This window comes from Oncorhynchus clarkii, chromosome 7, assembly GCF_045791955.1.
Source record: "Oncorhynchus clarkii lewisi isolate Uvic-CL-2024 chromosome 7, UVic_Ocla_1.0, whole genome shotgun sequence".
In the NCBI taxonomy this organism is placed as follows: domain Eukaryota; kingdom Metazoa; phylum Chordata; class Actinopteri; order Salmoniformes; family Salmonidae; genus Oncorhynchus; species Oncorhynchus clarkii.
Window position 1 is genome coordinate 51896811 of NC_092153.1, and position 22335 is coordinate 51919145.

At 42.9% G+C, this 22335-nt stretch overlaps 1 protein-coding gene across 2 annotated transcripts in view; it reads right to left on the minus strand.

The window, feature by feature from the left end:
• LOC139413449 (immunoglobulin superfamily member 21-like) overlaps positions 1 to 22335 on the minus strand; it is a 260296-nt gene that overhangs the window by 33522 nt on the left and 204439 nt on the right. For both annotated transcript variants that reach the window (XM_071160868.1, XM_071160867.1), the window contains exon 5: positions 4990 to 5105. In XM_071160868.1, coding sequence (XP_071016969.1) covers positions 4990 to 5105 — 116 coding nt within the window. The remainder of the gene's footprint in view (positions 1 to 4989; positions 5106 to 22335) is intronic.

Here is a 22335-nt window from a genome sequence, read left to right on the forward strand (position 1 = left end):
TTTGCTTGACATCGTGAGAAAATCAAATGAAATCAGCCAAGACCTCAGCATTTTTTTTGTAGACCTTCAGAAGTCTGGTTCATCCTTGGGAACAATTTACAAACGCCTGAAGGTACCACGTTCATCTGTACAAACAATAGTACACAAGTATATACACCATGGGAGGACACAGACTTCATACCGCTCAGGAAGGAGACACGTTCTGTCTCCTAGAGATGAACGTACTTTGATGCGAAAAGTACAAATCAATCCCAGAACAACAGCAAAGGACCTTGTGAAGATGGTGGAGGAAACAGGTACAAAAGTATCTATATCCACAGTAAAATGAGTCCTATATCGACATAACCTGAAAGGCCGCTCAGCAAGGAAGAAGCCACTGCTCCAAAACCGCCATCAAAAAGCCAGACTGTAGTTTGCAACTGCAAATGGGGACAAATATTGTACTTTTTGGAGAAATGTCCTCTGGTCTTATGAAGCAAAAATAGAACAGGTTGGCCATAATTACAATCGTTATGTTTGGAGGAAAAAAGGGGAGGCTTGCAAGCAGAAGAACCCCATCCCAACCATGAAGCACAGGGGTGGCAGCGTCATGTTGTGGGGGTGCTTTGCTGCAGGAGGGACTGGTGCACTTCACAAATTAGATGGCATCATGAAGATGAAAAATTATGTGGATATATTGAAGCAACATCAGTCAGGAAGTTAAAGCTTGGTCTTCCAAATGGACAATGACCCCAAGCATACTTCCAAAGTTGTGGCAAAATGGCTTAAGGACAATAAAGTCAAGGTATTGGAGTGACCATCACAATGCCCTGACCTCAATCCTATAGAACATTTGTGGGCAGAACTGAAAAAGTGTGTGCGAGCAAGGATGCCAGGAATGGGCCAAAATTCACCAAACTTATTGTGGGAAGCTTGTGGAAGTCTACCCGAAATGTTTGACCCAAGTTAAATCATTTAAAGGCAATGCTACCAAATACAAATTGAGTGTATGTAAACTTCTGACCCACTGTGAATGTGATTTAAGAAATAAAAGCTGAAATAAATCATTCTCTCTACTATTATTCTGACATTTCACATTCTTAAAATAAAGTGGTGATCCTAACTGACCTAAGACAGGGAAAGTTTATCAGGATTAAACGTCAGGAATGATGAAGAACTGAGTTTAAATGTACTTGGCTAAGGTGTATGTAAACTTCCGACTTCAACTGTAGATATGAATGGTAAATATGACCTCGGTAGGTTTTAACAGGATATGTTAGGGCATAAAGTGCATTAACAAGCCCAATCGAATAAATCTCTGTGAATAATCTAAGAGCCTTCTATAATGATTAGCATATTGCAAAACTGAAAGCACGTACACATTTAATCATGGCAAGGCGACTGGAAATATGGGTGAATACAAACAGTGTAGTTATTCCCTCCGTAAGGCAATCAAACAAGAAAAGTGTCAGTACAGAGACAAAGTGGAGTCGCAATTCCACGGCTCAAATCCAAATCAAATCAAATCAAATCAAATTTTATTTGTCACATACACATGGTTAGCAGATGTTAATGCGAGTGTAGCGAAATGCTTGTGCTTCTAGTTCCGACAATGCAGTAATAACAAGTAATCTAACTAACAATTCCAAAACTACTGTCTTGTACACAGTGTAAGGGGATAAAGAATATGTACATAAGGATATATGAATGAGTGATGGTACAGAGCAGCATAGGCAAGATACAGTAGATGGTATCGGGTACAGTATGTACAAATGAGATGAGTATGTAAACATGAGACTACCGTTCAAACGTTTGTGGAGACTTAGAAATGTCCTTGTTTTTGAAAGAAAAGCACATTTTTTGTCCACTAAAATAACATCAAATTGATCAGAAATAAAGTGTAGACATTGTTAGTGTTGTAAATTGCTGTTGTAGCTGGAAACGACAGATTTTTAATGGAATATTTACATAGGCGTACAGAGGCCCATTATCAGCAACCATCACTCCAGTGTTCCAATGGCACCTGGTGTTAGCTAATCCAAGTTTACCATTTTAAAAGGCTGATTGATCATTAGAAAACCCGTTTGCAATTATTGTTAGCACAGCTGAAAACTGTTGTCCTGATTAAAGAAGCAACTTGAGTAAGACATTTAAACGTGTTAACCTTCGCAAGGCTGCCGGCCCAGACGACATCCCTAGCCGCGTCCTCAGAGCATGCGCAGACCAGCTGGCTGGTGTGTTTACGGACATATTCAATAAATCCCTATCCCAGTCTGCTGTCCCCACATGCTTCAAGATGGCCACCATTGTTCCTGTTCCCAAGAAAGCTAAGGTAACTGAACTAAATGACTATCACCCCGTAGCACTCACCTCTGTCATCATGAAGTGTTTTGAGAAACAAGTCAAGGATCATACAGTATCACCTCCAACCTACATGTCACCCTAGACCCCCTTCAATTTGCTTACCGCCCCAATAGGTCCACAGACGATGCAATCGCCATCACACTGCGCACTGCTCTATCCCATCTGTACAAGAGGAATACCTATTTTAGAATGCTGTTCATTGACTACAGCTCAGCATTCAACACCATAGTACCCTCCAAACTCATCAATAAGCTTGAGACCCTGGCTCTCGACCCCATTCGTTGCAACTGGGTCCTGGACTTCCTGACGGGCCGCCCCCAGGTGGTGAAGGTAGGAAACATGTCCACTCCGCTGATCCTCAACACTGGGGCCCCACAAGGGTGCGTGCTCAGCCCCCTCCTGTACTCCCTGTTCACCCACGACTGAGTTGCCATGCACGCCTCCAACTCAATCATCAAGCTTGCAGACGACACAACAGTGGTAGGCTTGATTATCAACAATGACAAGACAGCCTACAGAAAGGAGGTGAGGGCCCTCAGAGTGTGGAGTCAAGAAAATAACTTCTCACTCAATGTCAGCAAAACAAAAGAGATGATCGTGGACTTTGGGAAACTGCAAAGTGAGCACCCCCATTCTCACATCGACGTGACAGCAGTGGAGAAGGTGGAAAGTTTTAAGTTCTCGGTGTACATATCACCGACCAACTGAAATGGTCCACGCGCACAGACAGTGTAGTGAAGAAGGTGCAATAGCGCCTCTTCAACCTCAGGAGGCTGAAAAATGTGGCTTGCCCCCGAAAACCCTCACTAACTTTTACAGGTGCACAATTGAGAGCATTCTGTTGGGCTATATCACCGCCTGGTACGGCAACTGCACCGCCCACAACCGCAGGGCTCTCCAGAGGGTGGTGCTGTCTGCACAAAGCATCACCGGGGGCAAACTACCTGCCCTCCAGGACACCTACAGCACCCGATGTCACAGGAAGGCTAAAAAGATAATCCAGGACAACAACCACTTGAGCCACGGCCTGTTCACCAAGTTTCCACCCAGAAGGCGAGGTCAGTACAAGTGCATGAAAGCTGGGACAGAGAGATTGAAAAATCGTTTTTTATCTCAAAGCCATCAGATTGTTAAACAGTCACCACTAGCACAGAGAGGCGGCTGCCTACCTACAGACTTGATATCATTGGCCACTTTAATAAATGGAACACTAGTCACTTTAATAATGCCACTTTAAGAATGTTTACTTATCTCGTGTTACTCATCTCATTAGTGTATCATGTATACTGTATCCTTCAATATCTATTCTTTATTATCTATTGCATCTTAGCTGCTCTGTCACTGCTCATCCATATATTTTATACTTATATATTCTCATGTAATTCCTTTACTAGATTGTGCATATTAGGTTTTGTTGTGGAAATTGTTAGATATTAGGTTTTTTGTTGTGGAATTATTAGATATTTCCTGTTAGATACTGCTGCACTGTCGGATCTAGAAGCATAAGCCTTTCGCTACACTCGCAGTAACATCTGCTAACCATGTGTATTTGACCAATAACATTTGATTTGATTTGATATTTGATATTTGCTCCAGAGCAGGAAGAGCAAATAATGGCCATGCATGGTCAGCATTTACCCTTTATACTACCTTCTATATGTATTTAGACAGAAGATTACAGTCTGACCAAGTCCGTAGAAGCATCAGTGATTTGATGAGTCATCACCATCTCTGAAACCAAATTTCTAACCGATTGCATGAGTTGATTCTCCCTATTACCAGGGCTACTCAGGGAGTCTAATGAACAGAGTACAGGCATATTTGGAGAGATGGCCTTTCAGATCTATCTCATTTCCTCCAACAAGGTTGGTAGAGAAGTCCAGCAGTGCAAGAGTGTAATGACTGTGGGATCCTTATACCAGAGTGCTAGGAAGACCATTGAATGTACTCATGTGGCTTTATATAACCAGTCAGTCAGTACCTGAGAGACGGAAATAATGTTCACCTTGTATTCACCTCTCACTGGGTTCATAATTGCAGGAGATAAGCTGTGAGATGGATCTGGAATACATTATGATACACCCGTGGACCATGATTAATGGACCAGTAGGGATGAACAGCGAGTGGCTTCACTCAAGCAGCTCATATGCTAGAAGACAGAGGAGCATGAGGATTCAGCTATCTCTACTACCCTGTCTGCCATCTCAAAAAGTTGAGGGAATAGCATTGGGGGCCATTACGATGTCTAATGGCAATTCCTGGTACAATCACTATTATTGATTCACTTTGTGATAAGATTAATGATCCTAACTCAGACTACACATGTGTCTCTGGTTGATATTTTTTTTAAATCATCTCTATAGTGATTACTTTTCCTGGTGTATTTGTAGTAATTATGATTCACAAGTCAAACGTCCATAGAAATGCATCTCTTCAAACATCCCCCTCTACAACTACTTTTCCTCATACTGTATGCTTCAACCGTGACTGTGGTCATGGCTCAATGTGGTGGGGTACACATGACTGGAACCTTTCAGAATTATTGTTAACAGTGAATTGGCTTCAAGTCATATGTGTGTCTGTCCCTATATATACTGCACTGTATGTGCACTGTTTAGCATGTTCAAGTGCCCAAATGTGACTCACTGAAGGTGCAGGTTTGCCTCCCTTTGCAGTGCACAGCAGTGTGAAGTTCTGGGCCTGGTACCGGCTGAATGGAGCTGGACAGTTCTCTGCCGAAACTGAGATGTTGTTTGGAGGTGCTGTGGAAAGAGAAAAGGACAGGTTAGGCAACAACACATGACAGCTAAATACATTGACACTGTGTGCTCAGTATTGTTTGTGTCATAAAGCAGGGCTGTTGGCTAGGGCCCTATGCTGTGTTCAGGATCACCTGAACACAGGGGATCCTGTGGTCCAATGGGGCTGGTTGAAGATGTGGAGCTCATGCATATCATACAGTATCAGCAGTCGATCGTCTGGCTGTCTTAGGGGAAACCTACAAGCTTGTCACTGCAAAAGTAAAACATGTGAGCACAACTTCACAGCAGAGTGGAGCAATGGGAGTTAAGCTGAGGAAAAAGGAAATAGACCCCACATCAAATGAGATGCTTAACATGTGATACATATTACAATATACTGGTGATGCTTTTTTGAATGCAAGTTCCTAAGATAGCAACCTTTCACCGAATGTGTAAATCAATAACAAATCAATCAAGGCTGATATAGAAGTGGATGACCAGGCATGTGAAAAGGGGTTGAGTTGAATAAATGGATGAATCACTATGTAAATTCAGATGGCTGTCACAGTGACAACATCAGTTGAGGAGGATGTCTAAGTCTAAGACATCTGCATTTCCTTGCTACTCTAAATGTTTAATGCTTTCCCAGTTGCTGCATTCTCGTGGGTGGCATTAGATATTCTGTCTGCTATATTATCACATGAAACACTTCCTGTGAATTTCCCTTCACACCCGGCGTAAAGGAAGCAGAATGCGGCAGTAGCACTGTTCTGGTCCGTTTGACTTCTCTGAGCCTTTATAGGAAATAGAAACAGTGTGTGAAACCAGGGGAGAGGGTTAAAAGAGAGCCCAGTGGGAGTTCCTCCATGAATCTCTCAATTGATAAGATCCCACATCAGTAGTGCTGGCCTGGGAATAGAGACGTTTCATGTGTCACTTTTACGTCTAAATCCATTTGGGGGTTTCAAACAAAGATGCCAAAGCGATTAATTGATTAAAACAAAGGGATAAAACGTCTGCTGGCCAGAGTGCCTTTCATTTCCACACCTCTTAATTGCTTATTGATGCAGGACGTATGGCTGGAAATTAATATTAGACAACTCCATTAGCTGTCTAACAGAGGCCGGTCTCAAACAGGAGCATGATTAGCTGTTAGAAGCATCACAGGTGCAGATGGCCAGGGCTAACAGTAGAGCCTAACATTAAATGTACAGTAGCCTAACATTTATCTAATCAGTTCTCAATTGTTTTTATTCCTCTTTCTGCATTTCACAATTCCTCTTCATCTTCATTCCATTTCCAGATTGAAACTAGAATTTCTACTGCATGATAGAACATCTACTGTATGTAAAAACACTTGTAAAATGTGGTAAGCGGAAAAGCCATAGGAGCTAAGTTTTCTAGACACACGTGAACAGTGACCAACTCATTTCATATTAAAAAACAATATCCCCTTGTTGTGTAAGAAATCCATGGTAGAGTAATATTTACACTTTTAAGAGGATGTAAATGTCTTTGATAGCTGAGGTTTGTAAAAAAAAAAAAAAAAAAACTGAGCGCAACTGGATAGACCAGGCCTCAATGATGTTAAACACAAATAATATTGAACATTTCTGCCTTTTCTCTGTACATGTAAAGCCTCACATTCTAGTTCTTTGCACATGCTGCTTAACTTTGTGCCTTTGCATCCTGACTGCTAGAGCCTCAGTAGCAATATTTGTCACGGCATTAAACACAAAGGCAAAGCGTGTTTGAGAGGACATTTGAGAGAAGGCCTGGGAAGAGAATCAAAAGGACAAAGGCCCTCAAATCCAGGATATTCATCTTATCAACCACTACATTTGAAAGGGTGTATGGTAAAACTCTGCTCTGAACTTTTTGGCTACGACAAGGTCAGAGCCTTCAAAGATACTGCCCCTTCTCCTACATCTATCAACTCTAAAGAAATATAACAAAGTGGAAAACTCTTTATTTTCCCTTCTCAGTCAACTCTACAGAACGGTTTATACCACTGACTGTCCAAGCCCCCCTCTCCCTCCTACCGCTTCCTCTGCACACCCTCAAGCACCATTACCCTGAAGTCTTAAAAAAAAAACTGCAAATGGGATTGGAGAGTGTGTGGAGCAGGACCACGTTTAACAGAGCTCCCTGGGGACTGCTCTCCCAGGCCTGCTAATTAAGGGATTTAGTGCTCTGTAGACAGTGTTTGAACAAGGCATACTCCCAACATCCCTTTTTACTCAGCGTGCACGTCTCAAGTCCACATCTCCAGGGTACGAGTGAGAAAGGACAAAAGGAGAAGGTCACCTAGGTCATTCTTGGCTCCTTTTCACAGAAAGTAATTTAGTGATAACTATTTAATGGATTTGTACATTTTTTATTATGTGCTAAGGGGTCCCAAAGTAATCAGTCTAAATGTATGCATGGCCTCTCATTTGTTTCAGTCTCCCAAGAGATTGTTAGAGGTGTTGTCCTTTGTGGCTTGCTCATAATCACAGACAAATTACCTCCTTGACAAATGAACCTCCTGTGTAAAATTGGACTCAATAATATCCATAACAGCTTTCTGTCATTGATGGTGATAAGCTACTTATCAGACTGTAGGGCGTTCTGACTCCAAGTGTCCATATGATCTAATTTGAGTAACATACTGTATCTCCTCCCTGTAAGTGGCAATTGGTGCTAAAATGTAACCTTTGTATAAAGTTATTATTGAGGAGTTGGAAACATACATTAATATTCCAATGAATATTTAAACTGGATATGTGCACATTACTCAGGCTTGTTAATAAATCATGCATTTGTAACCATAGATTTACTGGGTGGCAGGTAGCATAGTGGTTAGCGCATTGGGACAGTAACTGAAAGGTCGCTAGGTCAAATCCCCAAGCTGACAAGTTAATTATCTGTTGTTCTACAAGGCAGTTAACCCCACTGTTCTTTGGCAGTCATTGTAAATAAGAATTTGTTCTTTAACCGACTTGCCTGGTTAAATAAAAAAATGGTGTATATAATCAAATTAAGCTGGGTGCTTATCCAGAAATGAATATGCACCAGTATTTTCAGAGACAAATTATTATTATTATTATTATTCCTAAGTAATTTCTTTCAAGAATTTAGTAAAACAGTAATCTCAAGTAAGCAATTAAATACAACAATTCAGAAATAAACCAATGCCCATAGTAAAGGAATTCCCCCACCAACAAAATGTATATCTATCTAAGTGGTACCACTTTCTGCACAATGTTTTTGAAGAGCCCTGATGGGATGGAGCCCTGATGTGATGTAGGCCACTAGATGATCCTTCGTGATTACTTCAGAACCAGTTCCACCTTGTAGCAACAACAATGGTGAAAAATGTACAGGTGCCCACAGATCAAATCATATCAAATAAAATATTATTTGTCACAAGCTCCGAATACAACTGGTGTAGACTTTACCCTGAAATGGAAGGGAGGGCGGAGGGGATGGCTGCCTTAACCAAGCGTGCTATTTTGTTAGTTCTATTGCTATGTTTGTAACTTGTTTTGTACATAATGTTGCTGCTACTGTCTCTTATGACCAAAAAGAGCTTCTGGACATATACTACAGACACCCGACCAGGCCCAGATCCCCGTGATTCGCCGGAAAAGGAAATGTAGGTTTTGAGGAAAGAGATGAGGTGACGAGTGGCTAATCTGCCCTTGCCTTCTGTTCTGCTAGCTAACGTTCAATCACTGGAAAATAGATGGGATGAACTGAAAGCACGGATATCCTACCAACGGGACATTAAAAACTGTACTATCTTATGTTTCACCGAGTCGTGGCTGAACGACGACATTAAGAACATACAGCTGGAGGGTTATATACTATCGGCAGGACAGAAGCCTCTGGTAAGACACGAAGCGGGGGCCTATGCATATTTGTAAACAATAGCTGGTGCATGATATCTAAGGACGTCTCAAGGTTTTGCTCGCCTGAGGTATAGTATCTCATGATAAGCTGTAGACCACACTATCTACCTAGAGAGTTTTCATCTGTATTTTTCGTAGCTGTTTACATACCACCACAGACCAAGGTTGGCACTAAAGCCGCACTCAAACATCCAGAGGTGGCGCTCTTAGTGGCCGGGGACTTTAATGCAGGGAAAATGAAATCAGTTTGACCTAATTTCTATCAGCATGTTATATTTGCAACCAGAGGGAAAAAAATTCTAGACCACGTTCACTCCACACACAGAGGCTCTCCCTCGTCCTTCATTTGGCAAATCTGAACATAACTCTATCCTCCTGATTCCTGCTTACAAGCAAAAATTAAAGCAGGAAGCACAAGTGACTCGGTCTATAAAAAAAGTGGTCACATGAAGCAGATGCTAAACTACAGGACTGTTTTGCTAGCACAGACCGGAATATGTTTCTGGATTCTTCCAATGTCATTGAGGAGTACACCACATCAATCACTGGCTTTATCAATAAGTGCATTGAGAACGTAGTCCCCACAGTGACTGTACGAACATACCCCAACCAGAAGCCATGGATTACAGGCAACATCTACACTGAGCTAAATGGTAGAGCTGCCACTTTAACCTCTTGAAGCTAGGGGGCACTATTTTTATGTTTGGAAAAATAACGTTCCCAAAGTAAACGGCCTATTTCTCAGGACCAGATGCTAGAATATGCATATAATTAGGATAGAAAACACTCTAAAGTTTCCAAAACTGTCAAAATATTGTCTGTGAGTATAACAGAACTGATTCTGCAGGCGAAACCCTGAGGAAAATCAAACCAGGAAGTGGCTTCTATTTTGAAAAATCCATGTTCCATAGCCTGCCTTTGCTCCATTTAAAGGGATATCAACCAGATTCCTTTTCCTATCGCTTCCTCAAGGTGTCAACAGTCTTCAGACATAGTTTCAGGCTTTTATTTTGAAAGATAACATTGCGTCAGGTGTTCGCATGAGTTTTGCTTGCGCAACAGTTTGGGCAGCCATTGTCTCTCCCTCTCCTACTGATAAAGACAGTTGCGGTTTATATATTATCGATTATATATTTTAAAAACAACCTGAGGATTGATTATAAAAAACGTTTAACATGTTTCTGTGGACATTACGGATATTATTTGGAATTTTCTGTCGTGACCGCTCTTTCCTCTTTCCTCTTTCCTGTTTCTGAACATAATGCGCCAAACAAACGGAGGTATTTCGGATATAAAAATAGTCTTTATGGAACAAAAGGAACATTTATTGTGTAACTGGGAGTCTCGTGAGTGAAAACATCCGAAGATCATCAAAGGTAAGCGATTATTTGATTGCTTTTCTGATTTTCGTGATCAAGCTACTTTGATGCTATGTTCATAATGTTTTGTTTAGTGATCGATAAACTTACACAAACGCTTGGATTGATTTCGCTGTAAAACATATTTTCAAAATCTGAGACGACAGGTGGATTAACAAAAGGCTAAACTGTGTTTTGCAATATTGCACTTGTGATTTCATGAATATAAATATTTTTAGTAATATTATTTGAATGTGGCGCTGTGCAATTCAGCAGTTGTTGACGACAATTATCCCGCTAAAGGGGTGGGTAGCGTCAAGAAGTTAAAGGAGTGTGACTCTAACCCGGAAGACTATAATAAATCACGCTATGCCCTCTGACGAACCATCAAACAGGCAACGCAACAATACAGGACTAAGATCGAATTGTACCACACCAGCTCCGATGCTCGTCGGATGTGGCAGGGCTTGCAAACTATTACAGAATACAATGGGAAGCACAGCCGAGAGCTGCCCAGTGACACAAGCCTACCAGACGAGATGAATAACTGCTATGCATAAAAGCATAATCTGGTTTGGACGAATGTGTGATCACTCTCTCCACAGCCGATGTGAGTAAGACCTTTAAACAGGTCAACATTCACACATTCACACATTCACACATTCACACAGACAGAATACCAGGACATGTACTCTGAGCATGCGCTGACCAACTGGCATGTGTCTTCACTGACATTTTCAACCTCTTCATGTCTGAATCTGTAATACTAACATGTTTCAAGCAGACCACCGTAGTCCCTGTGCCCAAGAACACTAAGGTAATGTGCGTAAATGACTACCGACCCACAGCACTCAGGTTTGTAGCCATGAAATGCTTTGAAAGGCTGGTCATTGCTCACATCAACACCATCATCCCAGAAACCCTAGACCCACTCCAATTTGCATACCACACAAACAGATCCACAAATTATGCAATCTGTATTGTATAGGAACACCTATGTGAGAATGCTATTCATTGACTACAGCTCAGCGTTCAACACCATAGTGCCCTCAAAGCTCATCACTAAGCTAAGGACCCTGGGACTAAACACCTCCCTCTGCAACTGGATCCTGGACTTCCTGACGGGCGGTTGGTTAGGGTAGGTAACAACACATCCACCACGCTGATCCTCAACATGGGGGCTCCTCAGGCGTGCATGCTCAGTCCCCTCCTGTACTCCCTGTTCACTCATGATTGCATGGCCAGGCACGACTCCAACACTATCATTAAGTTTGCTGATGACACAACAGTGGTAGGCTTGATCACCGACAACGATGAGACAGCCTATAGGGAGGAGGTCAGAGACCTGATTGTGGTGCCAGGACAACAACCTCTCCCTCAACGTGATCAAGACAAAGGAGATGATTGCAGACTACAGGAAGAGCAGGACTGAGCACGCCCCCATTCTCATCTACGTGGCTGTAGTGGAGCAGGTTGAGAGCTTCAAGTTGCTTAGCATCTACATCACCAACAAACTATCATGGTCCAAGCACACCAAAACAGTTGTTGAAGAGGGCACGACAAAACCTATTTCCCCTCAGGAGACTGAAAAGACTTGGCATGGGTCCTCAGATCCTCAAAAGGTTTTACAGCTGCACCATTGAGAGCATCCTGACAGGGTTGCATCACTGCCTGGTGTGGCAACTGCTTGGCAGTTGAGTGTCAATTTAATGTGTGTGAGCTTTTATATGGTTTGTATACAGTATATAGTTTAGTGAGGGTACGTAGGGTCAGTGCAAGATAAAGTCAGTGCAAATAGTTTGGCTATTAACTGTTTGGCAGTCTGGCTATTTAGCAATCTTATGGCTTGGGGGTAGAAGCTTTCTCGGAGCCTGTTGGTCCGAGAGCCAAAGCTACAGTAGCATTTGCTGGATGGTGGCAGTCAACAGTCTATGGCTTGGGTGGCTGGATTCTTTGGCAATTTTTGGGGTCTTCTTCTGAAGATGTACTCTGCTGCACCACCCTCTGTAGCACTTTGTGGTCAAGAGTGGTGAATTTGTCACACCAAGGGGTGATGCAGCCAATCAAGATGCTCACAATGGTCTTGCTGTAGAACCTTTTGAGGATCCGAGGGCCCATGTCAAATCTTTTCAGACTCCTGATTGGGGAAGAGGCACTGCCGTGCCCTCTTCACGACTGTGCGGGTGTATGTGGACCATGTTAGGTCAGTAGTGATGTGGACGACAAGGAACTTGAAGCAATTGACCCACTCCACAACAGTCCTGTCGATATGGAGGGCATGCTCTCCCCTCTTTCTCCTATAGTACACGATCAGCTCCTTGGTCTTACTGACAGTGAGGGAGAGGTTGCTGTTCTGGCACCATACTGCTAAGTCTCTGACCTCCTTCTTGTATGCAGCCCTACCATCGTCATGTCGTCAGCAAACTTGATGATAGTGTTGGAGTCGTGCGTAGCCATGCAGTCATGCAGTCAGCCATGCAGTCACACTGACCCCCTGTGTTGAGGGTCAGTGTGAAGGAGGTGTTATTGCCTACCCTCACTGCCTGGGGCGAGCCCGTCAGGAAGTCCATGATCCAGTTGCAGAGGCAGGAGTTCAGTCCAAGGATCCCTAGCTTGGTGATGAGCTTGGAGGGGACTATGGTGTTGAACACTGAGCTGTAGTCTATGAACAGCATTCTCACATAGTTCTGTTCCCTCTTGTCCAGATTGTAGACGGCAGTGTGAATTGCAATTGAGATTGCATCATCTGTGGATCTGTTGGGGCGTTAAGCAAATTTAAGTGGGTCTAGGGTGTCTGGGATGATGGTGTTAATGTGTGTCATGAGGAGCCTTTCAAAGCACTTTATAACTACAGATGTTAGTGCTACAGCGCAAATGTTCATTTAGGCAGGTTACCTTGGAGTGCTTGTAAACAGGGACAATGGTGGTCAGCTTGAAACATGTTGGGATAACAGACTGGGACAAGCATAGATTGAAAATGTCTGTGAAGACACTTGCCAACTGGTCTGAGCATGCTTTCAGAACAAGAATGTGGCGACTTCAACCTCCCAACATCTGCCTTCGATTCATTTCTTACCATCTCTCACTTTCCCCTCCTTGCCTCTTTTTATCTACCCTTTCCCAGTCCCCTCCCACTCACAAGGCAGGCAATACGCTTGACCTCATCTTTACTACAGGCTGTTCGCCTACGATCCTTTGAGAGATATAAAGGTGAACCCTAAAGAGCATGGAGGAGAGGCACTTCATTCCCACTGCGCCCTGCCCTCTAAGACCATCCTACTCTACAGAACAAACTGCAATAGGAACATTGAGCTGTACTTTCAGATTTAAATATAACCACAACATGAATCCATGAAAAGAAAACAGAGGGAATGAGAGTGGAGTGAGACAAGCAAAGACAAAGCCCACCCACTGGAAGGAGAACACCTTAGACCCCAAAAGAAAGACTGCATCCATTATTCATATTGTAAAATGACACAACGTAACACTTGCATTTTGAGTCAGACCCTCCTCTGACTCAGAAACGAGCTTAGGCATAATAAAAAAATAAATGTCTCCATACTTTCATGCAGATTTAGGAGATATTAGTCCCTGGCTTCTGAGTCAGAGTTCCAGGGAAGGCATTTTGCTGTTGCACATATTCCAATGTCTGATTCGCTCTATAGAAATGTATAAATTCTCACAGCACTGTGTGTGTGTGGGAGATGCTAAGATGATGAGAGCATCACTATAGCAGACAATGAAGCATAGACAGATGTTAATGTTACAGGGAATTTACCATTGTAACCAACCAACAAACAGCAGAAGCTCTTTTCTAATAACTGACACTAGCTCTTCAGATGGGACTTACTATGCACTTGAGAAGTAAGACAACTTGTATACTGTAGTTACACCTCCACAATGACAGTAATTCTCTCAGATGAAACTAGAGTGGGGCTAAGTGAGACAATGACATGCGACAACTTTGCCAAACTGCTTGCATATATAGTTTTAAGAAGTCCTGCACTTGGAAGGGATACGATAGAAGGCAGAAGATGGAGGGCAGCCTAAAAAACTAGCTACATTGAGTCCTCTCTGGGAGGGGGGGCACGTTGAAATGAGTGCTGGTGAAAGGCTCCAAGACCTACAGTGGAGAGAACAAGTATTTGATACACTGCCGATTTTGCAGGTTTTCCTACTTACAAAGCATGTAGAGGTCTGTATTTTTTTTTATCATAGGCACACTTCAACTGTGAGAGACGGAATCTAAAACTAAAATCACATTGTATGATTTTTAAGTAATTAATTTGCATTTTATTGCATGACATAAGTATTTGATACATCAAGAAAAGCAGAACTTAATATTTGGTACAGAAACCTTTGTTTGCAATTACAGAGATCATACGTTTCCTGTAGTTCTTGACCAAGTTTGCACACACTGCAGCAGGGATTTTGGCCCACTCTTCCATACAGACCTTCTCCAGATCCTTCAGGTTCCGGGGCTGTCGCTGGGCAATACGGACTTTCAGCTCCCTCCAAAGATGTTCTATTGGGTTCAGGTCTGGAGACTGGCTAGGCCACTCCAGGACCTTGAGATGCTTCTTACGGAGCAAATTACAGATCTCTCCATGCTTTGTAAGTAGGAAAACCTGCAAAATCGTCAGTGTATCAAATACTTGTTCTCTCCCAAGTCTGTGCCTTCGAAATCCCCTTCACAGGACGAGCAGTACCAGGAGATAAAAGACACTGAAATGATTTTTAATCACTTTTCCATTGTGCTTTCAGCATTTGCATTTACCTCCACCCCTTCATTTGCATTCATCATAACTGCGCTGTCAGCTTTTATCGAGTTCTCTCACCGCTAACGAACCAGGAACAAGGAGCAAGAGGGAGGGTAAGAGGGGGCTCCTTCAACTCTGGTGACTGTCAGGAAGAGGAAGAGGATGACACAACAGACAAAAGCTTGTGTCACTTTGAACTAATTTCCTAGTTAGGAAGCACATTAATCAAACCAAAAGCTGTTGAAAATGCAGCATGCACAGCAGTGGCAGTCGGTGATGTTTAAGATGAGGTAGGACACTTCTTTTTTGTTCATGAGCATGTCCTTATTTCTATTACAGAGTATTGGATGACTGTCATTTATTTTCCATTCACCCTGTTCAATATAACATCGATAGGTTTGGGGTACTAAACTCAGCAAAAAAAGAAATGTCCTCTCACTGTCAACTGCGTTTACTTTCAGCAAACTTAACTTGTGTAAATATTTGTATGAACATAACAAGATTCAACAACTGAGACATAAACTGAACAAGTTCGACAGACACGTGAATAACATAAATTGAATAATGTGTCCCTGAACAAAGGGGGGTGGTCAAAATCAAAAGTAACAGTCAGTATCTGGTGTGGCTACAAGCTGCATTATGTATTGCAGTGCATAATGATGTTACCCCACTCTTCCACCAAGGCACCTGCAAGTTCCTGGACATTTCTGGGGGGAATGGCCCTAGCCCTCACCTTCCGATCCAATAGGTCCCAAAAAGTGCTCAATGGGATTGAGATCTGGGCTCTTCGCTGGCCATTGCAGAACACTGACATTCCTGTCTTGCAGGAAATCACGTACAAAACGAGCATTATGGCTGGTGGTATTGTCATGCTGGAGGGTCATGTCTGGATGAGCCTGCAGGAAGGGTACCACATGAGGGAGGAGGAATTTGATTTGATTTGATTTGAGGATGTCTTCCCTGTAACGCACAGCGTCGAGATTGCCTGCAATGACAACAAGCTCAGTCCGATGATGCTGTGACACACCGCCCCAAACCATGACGGACCCTCACCTCCAAATCAATCCCGCTTTAGAGTATAGGCCTCGGTGTAACGCTCATTCCTTTTATAAACGAGAATCCGACCATCACCCCTGGTGAGACAGAACTGCGACTCGTCAGTGAAGAGCACTTTTTGCCAGTCCTGTCTGGTTCAGCAACGGTGGGTTGGTGCCCATAGGCAAAGTTGTTGCCGGTGATGTCTGGTGAGGACCTGCCTTACAACAGGCCTACAAGCCCTCAGTCCAGCCACTCTCAGCCTATTGTGGACAGTCTGAGCACTGATGGAGGGATTGTGCGTTCCTGTGTTGTTAAATGTGGGCTGTCAGTGCGATGAGGATTTATTGCCTTGGCCACATCTGTAGTCCTCATGCCTCCTTGCAGCATGCATAAGGCACGTTCATGCATATGAGCAGAGACCCTGGGCATCTTTCTTTTGGTGTATTTCAGAGTCAGTAGAAAGGCCTCTTTAGTGTCCTAAGTTTTCATAACTGTGACCTTAATTTCCTACCGTCTGTAAGCTGTTAGTATCTTAATGACCGTTCCACAGGTACATGTTCATTAAGTCTTTATGGTTCATTGAACATCCATGGGAAACAGTGTTTAAACCCTTTACATTGAAAATCTGTAAAGTTACTTGAATTTTTACCAATTATCTTTGAAAGACAGGGTCCTGAAAAAGGGACAGTTATTTTTTTGCTGAGCTTACATGATACTCAAATGTTCCCTATACCCATCATGAGTTTGCTATAACCTAGCCAATGAATGAAACATAGGTGCACACAGATTGAGAGAAACATTTGAGGTGACAGACAATGACACGTTCAATACCTCTTAGTACACTATTGCCTGCATCTAGCTGATCTAGGGTGTAATCCTGAGTCCAACAGTTGCAAACCAGAGATTCTATTGGACAAATTCAGGTATGTTTATCCCTGTTTCGTTCTGTTTGCTTCCGTTTCAGAAACGTTTTTCAACAAAATCTGCAGAATGAATACACCCCTGATCACGCATAAACACAGTTCCCTTTCATGGCAGCCATGTTGTATTCCTTTTTGCATCTATGTGCTCACCTCCTCTCGCCTTTTCCCTTCGCTTATGCACAACACATCAGCTGTAGGAGACCAGGGGAAAAAACCTTTCCAAGCCAAACCATATCATAACACACAGCCTACATTGTTGTCACCATATTAGCTAAAGTAATCATAGTCAACATGGCTAACAGATATAACGCTACAATCATGCAGTAACATTACAGTGTACAGTCAGTCATTAAGCTGTTACACCGGTGGGCCCCAGTGACAGTGAATTAGTAAAACCAAAAGCTTACCTTGACTTAGAAGAGTTCCAGTGTTGTGTTGGATAGATATAGCCAGCTAGCGAACATAACATACCTCTGTTTGAGCAGGGTGTTTGAGTAGGATAAACTAGCTAGCTAGCTAAGTAAGTGAAACTGAATGTGAAAAGAAGAAGAAGAAGAAGAAGAAGAAGAAATCTCTCTCTCCCTCTTGCTTCACCTTCATTTTTGAAGAAATTAACTTGTTAAAAATTATTCAGCTATTGTTTTTCTCTCTCTTTTAGTCAACTACTCACCATATTGTTTGCACTGCAGTGCTAGCCAGCTGTAGCTTATGCTTTCAGTACTAGATTCATTATCTGGCCCTTTGATTGGTTCCTGCTGCAAGAGCTCTGATAGGTTGTAGGATGTCTTGTCTTGAAGTTGTTATAATTACTGTGTAAGTCTATGGAAGGGTTGTGAGAACCATTTTTATTTTTCCTTTATTTAACTAGGTCAGTTAAGAACAAATTCTTATTTTCAATGGCTGCCAAGGAACAGTGCCTGTTCAGGGGCAGAATGACAGATTTGTACATTATCAGCTCGGGGTTTGAACTTGCAACCTTCCGGTTACTAGTCCACCGCTCTAACCACCAGGCTACCCTGCCGACCATCAGCTTAATAGGTTTTGTATTAAAGTCAATGTACCCAGAGGAGGATGGAAACTAGCTGTCCTCTAGTACACCATGGTCCTTCATTGAAAAATTGTGTTTTAATCAACTATTTGGTGACATTAATATATTTAGCATAGTTTTATCTAAAAATGATCCTTTTAAATAAATAAAAATATTTCTTAATGAAATTTACTGAGGAGGATGGTCCTCCCCTTCCTCCTCTGAGGAGCCTCCAATGATGTACACATACGATGTGTTGGAGAGCTTCTGTGAGTGCATGTGTGTGTGTGTGTGTTTGTGTCTTTGTAAACATATGGTTTCATTGATATACTGTATCACCTAGCTGTCAGGGCTGTCCCAGTGAAATATAATTGCAGTAAATGTATGTAACCTAATCTATGATCCTTTAACTGTTAGCCCCAATAATATTGTCTGCAATAATCATATGCACATAGAATTTAATCCCACTTTTTACAATGAAACTGTCTGCCTTAGGAAGAAGCCCACTGTGGGCAGCCCACTCAGTACCATTGCCTCAAATCTAATTGTCACTGACACGTCTACCTCAGATCAGCCTCTCAGAATAGCTCTAAAAATAAAAAAAAAACAACACAGAAAAGGACAAAAAATAGCCATATTGACATATGTCAACTGAGAAACGAAGTTAATGAAATTGACAACTTTTTAACATCAGGAAACATTCATATTCTATTCATCTCTGAAACACACTTAGATAATTAATTTGATAATCAAGTAGTAGCTATACCTGGCCAAATAATATATAGGAAAGATAAAAATACAAATGGTGGAGGTGTTGCCATGTATGTCCAGAGTCATATTTATGTTAGACTGAGAGAGGATCTCATGTCAGATGATGTGGAAGTAATATGGCTACAGGTTCATCTCACCTAAAGCCTATTCTCGTTTGGAAGTTGCTATAGACCACCAAGTGCAAAAAGTCAGTATTTATACTATACACTGCCAAGAAAAGTATGTGAACCCTTACCTGGATTTCTTCATAAATTGGTTATAACATTTTATTTGAGCTTCATCTAGGTCATAACAATACACACAGTCTGCTTAAACTAATAACACACAAACAATGATATGTTTTCACGTCTTTACTGAACACACGGTATAAACCTTCACAGCACAGGGTGGAAAAAGTATGCGAACCCTTAGATTTACTAACTGTTTGACCCTCCTTTGGCACCAATAACCTGAACCAAATGTTTTCTGTAGTTGCGGATCAGACCTGCACAATGGTCAGGAGGAATTTTGGGCCATTCCTCTTTACAAAACTGTTTCAGTTCAGCAATATTCTTGGGATGTCTGGTGTGAACTGCTCTCTTGAGGTCATGCCACAGCATCTCAATCCGGTTGAGGTCAGGACTCTGACTGGGCCACTCCAGAAGGTGTATTTTCTTCTGTTGAAGCCATTCTGTTGTTGATTTACTTCAGTGTTTTGGGTTGTTGTCATGTTGCATCACCCAACTTCTGTTGAGCTTCAATTGGCGGACAGATAGAATAACATTCTCCTGCAAAATGTCTTGATAAACTTGGGAATTCATTTTTCCGTTGATGATAGCAAGCTGTCCAGGCCCTGAGGCAGCAAAGCAGTCTCAAACCATGACGCTCCTTCTACCATACTTTACAGTTGGGATGAGGTTTTGATGTTGATGTGCTGTGCCTTTTTTTCTCCACACAGTGTTGTGTGTTCCTTCCAAACAACTCAACTGTAGTTTCATCTGTCCACAGAATATTTTGCCAGTTGCGCTGTGGAACATCCAGGTGCACTTTTGTGAACTTCGGACAGGCAGCAATGTTTTTTTTTTGGACAGCAGTGGCTTCTTCAGTGGTGTCCTCCCATGAACACCATTCTTGTTTAGTGTTTTACGTATCATAGACTCGTGAAAAGAGGTGTTAGCATGTTCCAGAGATTTATGTAAGTCTTTAGCTGACACTATAGATTCTTCTTAACCTCAGTGAGCATTCTGCGCTGTGCTCTTGCAGTCATCTTTGCAGAACGGCCACTCATAGGGAGAGTAGCAACAGTGATGAACTTTCTCCATTTATAGACATTTTGTCTTACAATGGACTGATGAACATCAAGGCTATTAGAGATACTTTTGTAACCCTTTCCACCGTTATGCAAGTCAACAAATCTTAATCTAGGTCTTCTGAGATCTCTTTATTTCAAGGCATGGTTCACATCAGGTAATGCTTCTTGTGAATAGCAAACTCAAATTTTGTGAGTGTTTTTTATAGGGCGAGGCAGCGCTACCCAACATCGCCAATCCCATCTCATTGATTGGATCCAGGTTAGCTGACTCCTGACTCCAATTAGCTTTTGAAGTTGTCATAACTACTGTGTAAGTCTATGGAAAGGTGTGAGAACCATGAGCTTCATAGGTTTTGTATTAAAGTCAATGTACCCAGAGGAGGACGGAAACTAGCTGTCCTCTAGTACACCATGGTCCTTCATTGAAAAATAGTGTTTTAATCGATTATTTGTTGACATTAATATATTTAGCATAGTTTTATCAAAAAATGACCCTTTAAAATAAAAATATATATTTCTTAATGAAATTTACTGAGAAGGATGGTCCTCCCCTTCCTCCTCTGAGGAACCTCCAATGATGTACACATACTATGTGTTGGAGAGCTTCTGTGAGTGCATGTGTGATTGTGTGTGTTTGTGTCTTTGTAAACATATGGTTTCATTGATATACTGTATCACCTAGCTGGAAGGGCTGTCATTAGCCTAGGGGTTCACAAACTTTTTTTGGGAATGTTTAAATTGTGTATTCAATGTAGACAAGAAAAATAAAACAATGTGTGTGTTATTAGTTTAAGCACACTGTGTTATTGTCAGGGTTTTGCTGCTGGTCATTCGAGTCAAGTGCAGGAGAGCAGAGACAGACGTTCCATGAATGCCCTCCAGACTCTCGAAGTGAACTGGAGACCCCAGACACTATATCCTCAGGCACACTGTAGTACCGGAAGACGTGCGTAAACAAGGCCTCCACAGTCTGTAGGGCAGTAGGGAGACCGGGCAGAGGGGGGAGACGACAGGACTTAGAGAAACGATTCACAACGACCAGGATCGTGGTGTTTCCCTGTGAGGGAGGAAGATCGCTCAAAATATCCACCGACAGGTGTGACCAAGGCCGTTGTGGAACAGGTAAGGGATGTAGCTTACCTCTGGGCAGGTGTCTAGGAGCCTTACACTAGGTGCACACCGAGCAGGAGGAAACATAAACCCTCACATCCTTTGCCAAGGTAGGCCACCAGTACTTCCCACTCAGACAGGTCACCTTCCGACCGATCTCCTGATGACCAGAGGAGGGTGACGTGTGGGCCCAATAGATCAACTGGTCACGGACAGCAGACGGAACATACAGACGCCTGACGGGACACTGGAGGGGGGAGGGCTCTGTACTTAACGCCTGCTCAATGTCCGCGTCCAGCTCCCACACGACCGGCGCTACCAGGCAGGAGGCCGGTAGTATGGGAGTCTGATCCATGGGCCGCTCCTCTGTGTCATACAGCCGGGACAATGAGTCTGCCTTAACATTTTGGGAACCTGGTCTGTAGGACAGGGTAAACACAAAATGGGTAAAAAACATGGTCCACCTTGCCTGATGAGGATTCAGTCTCCTCTCTGCCCGGATGTACTCCAGGTTGCGGTGGTCAGTCCAGATGAGGAAAGGGTGTTTAGCCCCTCAAGCCAATGTCTCCACGCCTTCAAAGCTTTAACCACAGCCAACAGCTCCCGGTTCCCCACATCATAGTTCCGCTCTGCCGGGCTGAGCTTCTTTGAGAAGAAAGCACAGGGGCGGAGCTTCTGTGGCGTACCCGAGCGCTGAGAGAGCATAACTCCTATCCCAGCCTCGGACGTGTCCACCTCCACTATGAACGCCAAAGAGGGATCCGGATGGGCCAGCACGGGAGCCGAGGTAAACAGAGTCCTTAAGTGCCCAAAAGCCCTGTCCACCTCAGCTGACCACTGCAAACGTACAGGACCCCCTTCAGCAGTGAGGTAATGGGATCAGCCACCTGGCCAAAACCCTGGATAAATCTCCGGTAGGAATTGGCAAACCCTAAAAACACCTGCACCTCCTTTACCGTGGTGGGAGTCGGCCAATTACACACGACTGAAATGCGGTCACTTTCCATCTCCACCCCTGATGTGGAAATGCAATACCCTAGGAAGGAGACAGCCTGCTGAAAGAACAGGCATTTCTCAGCC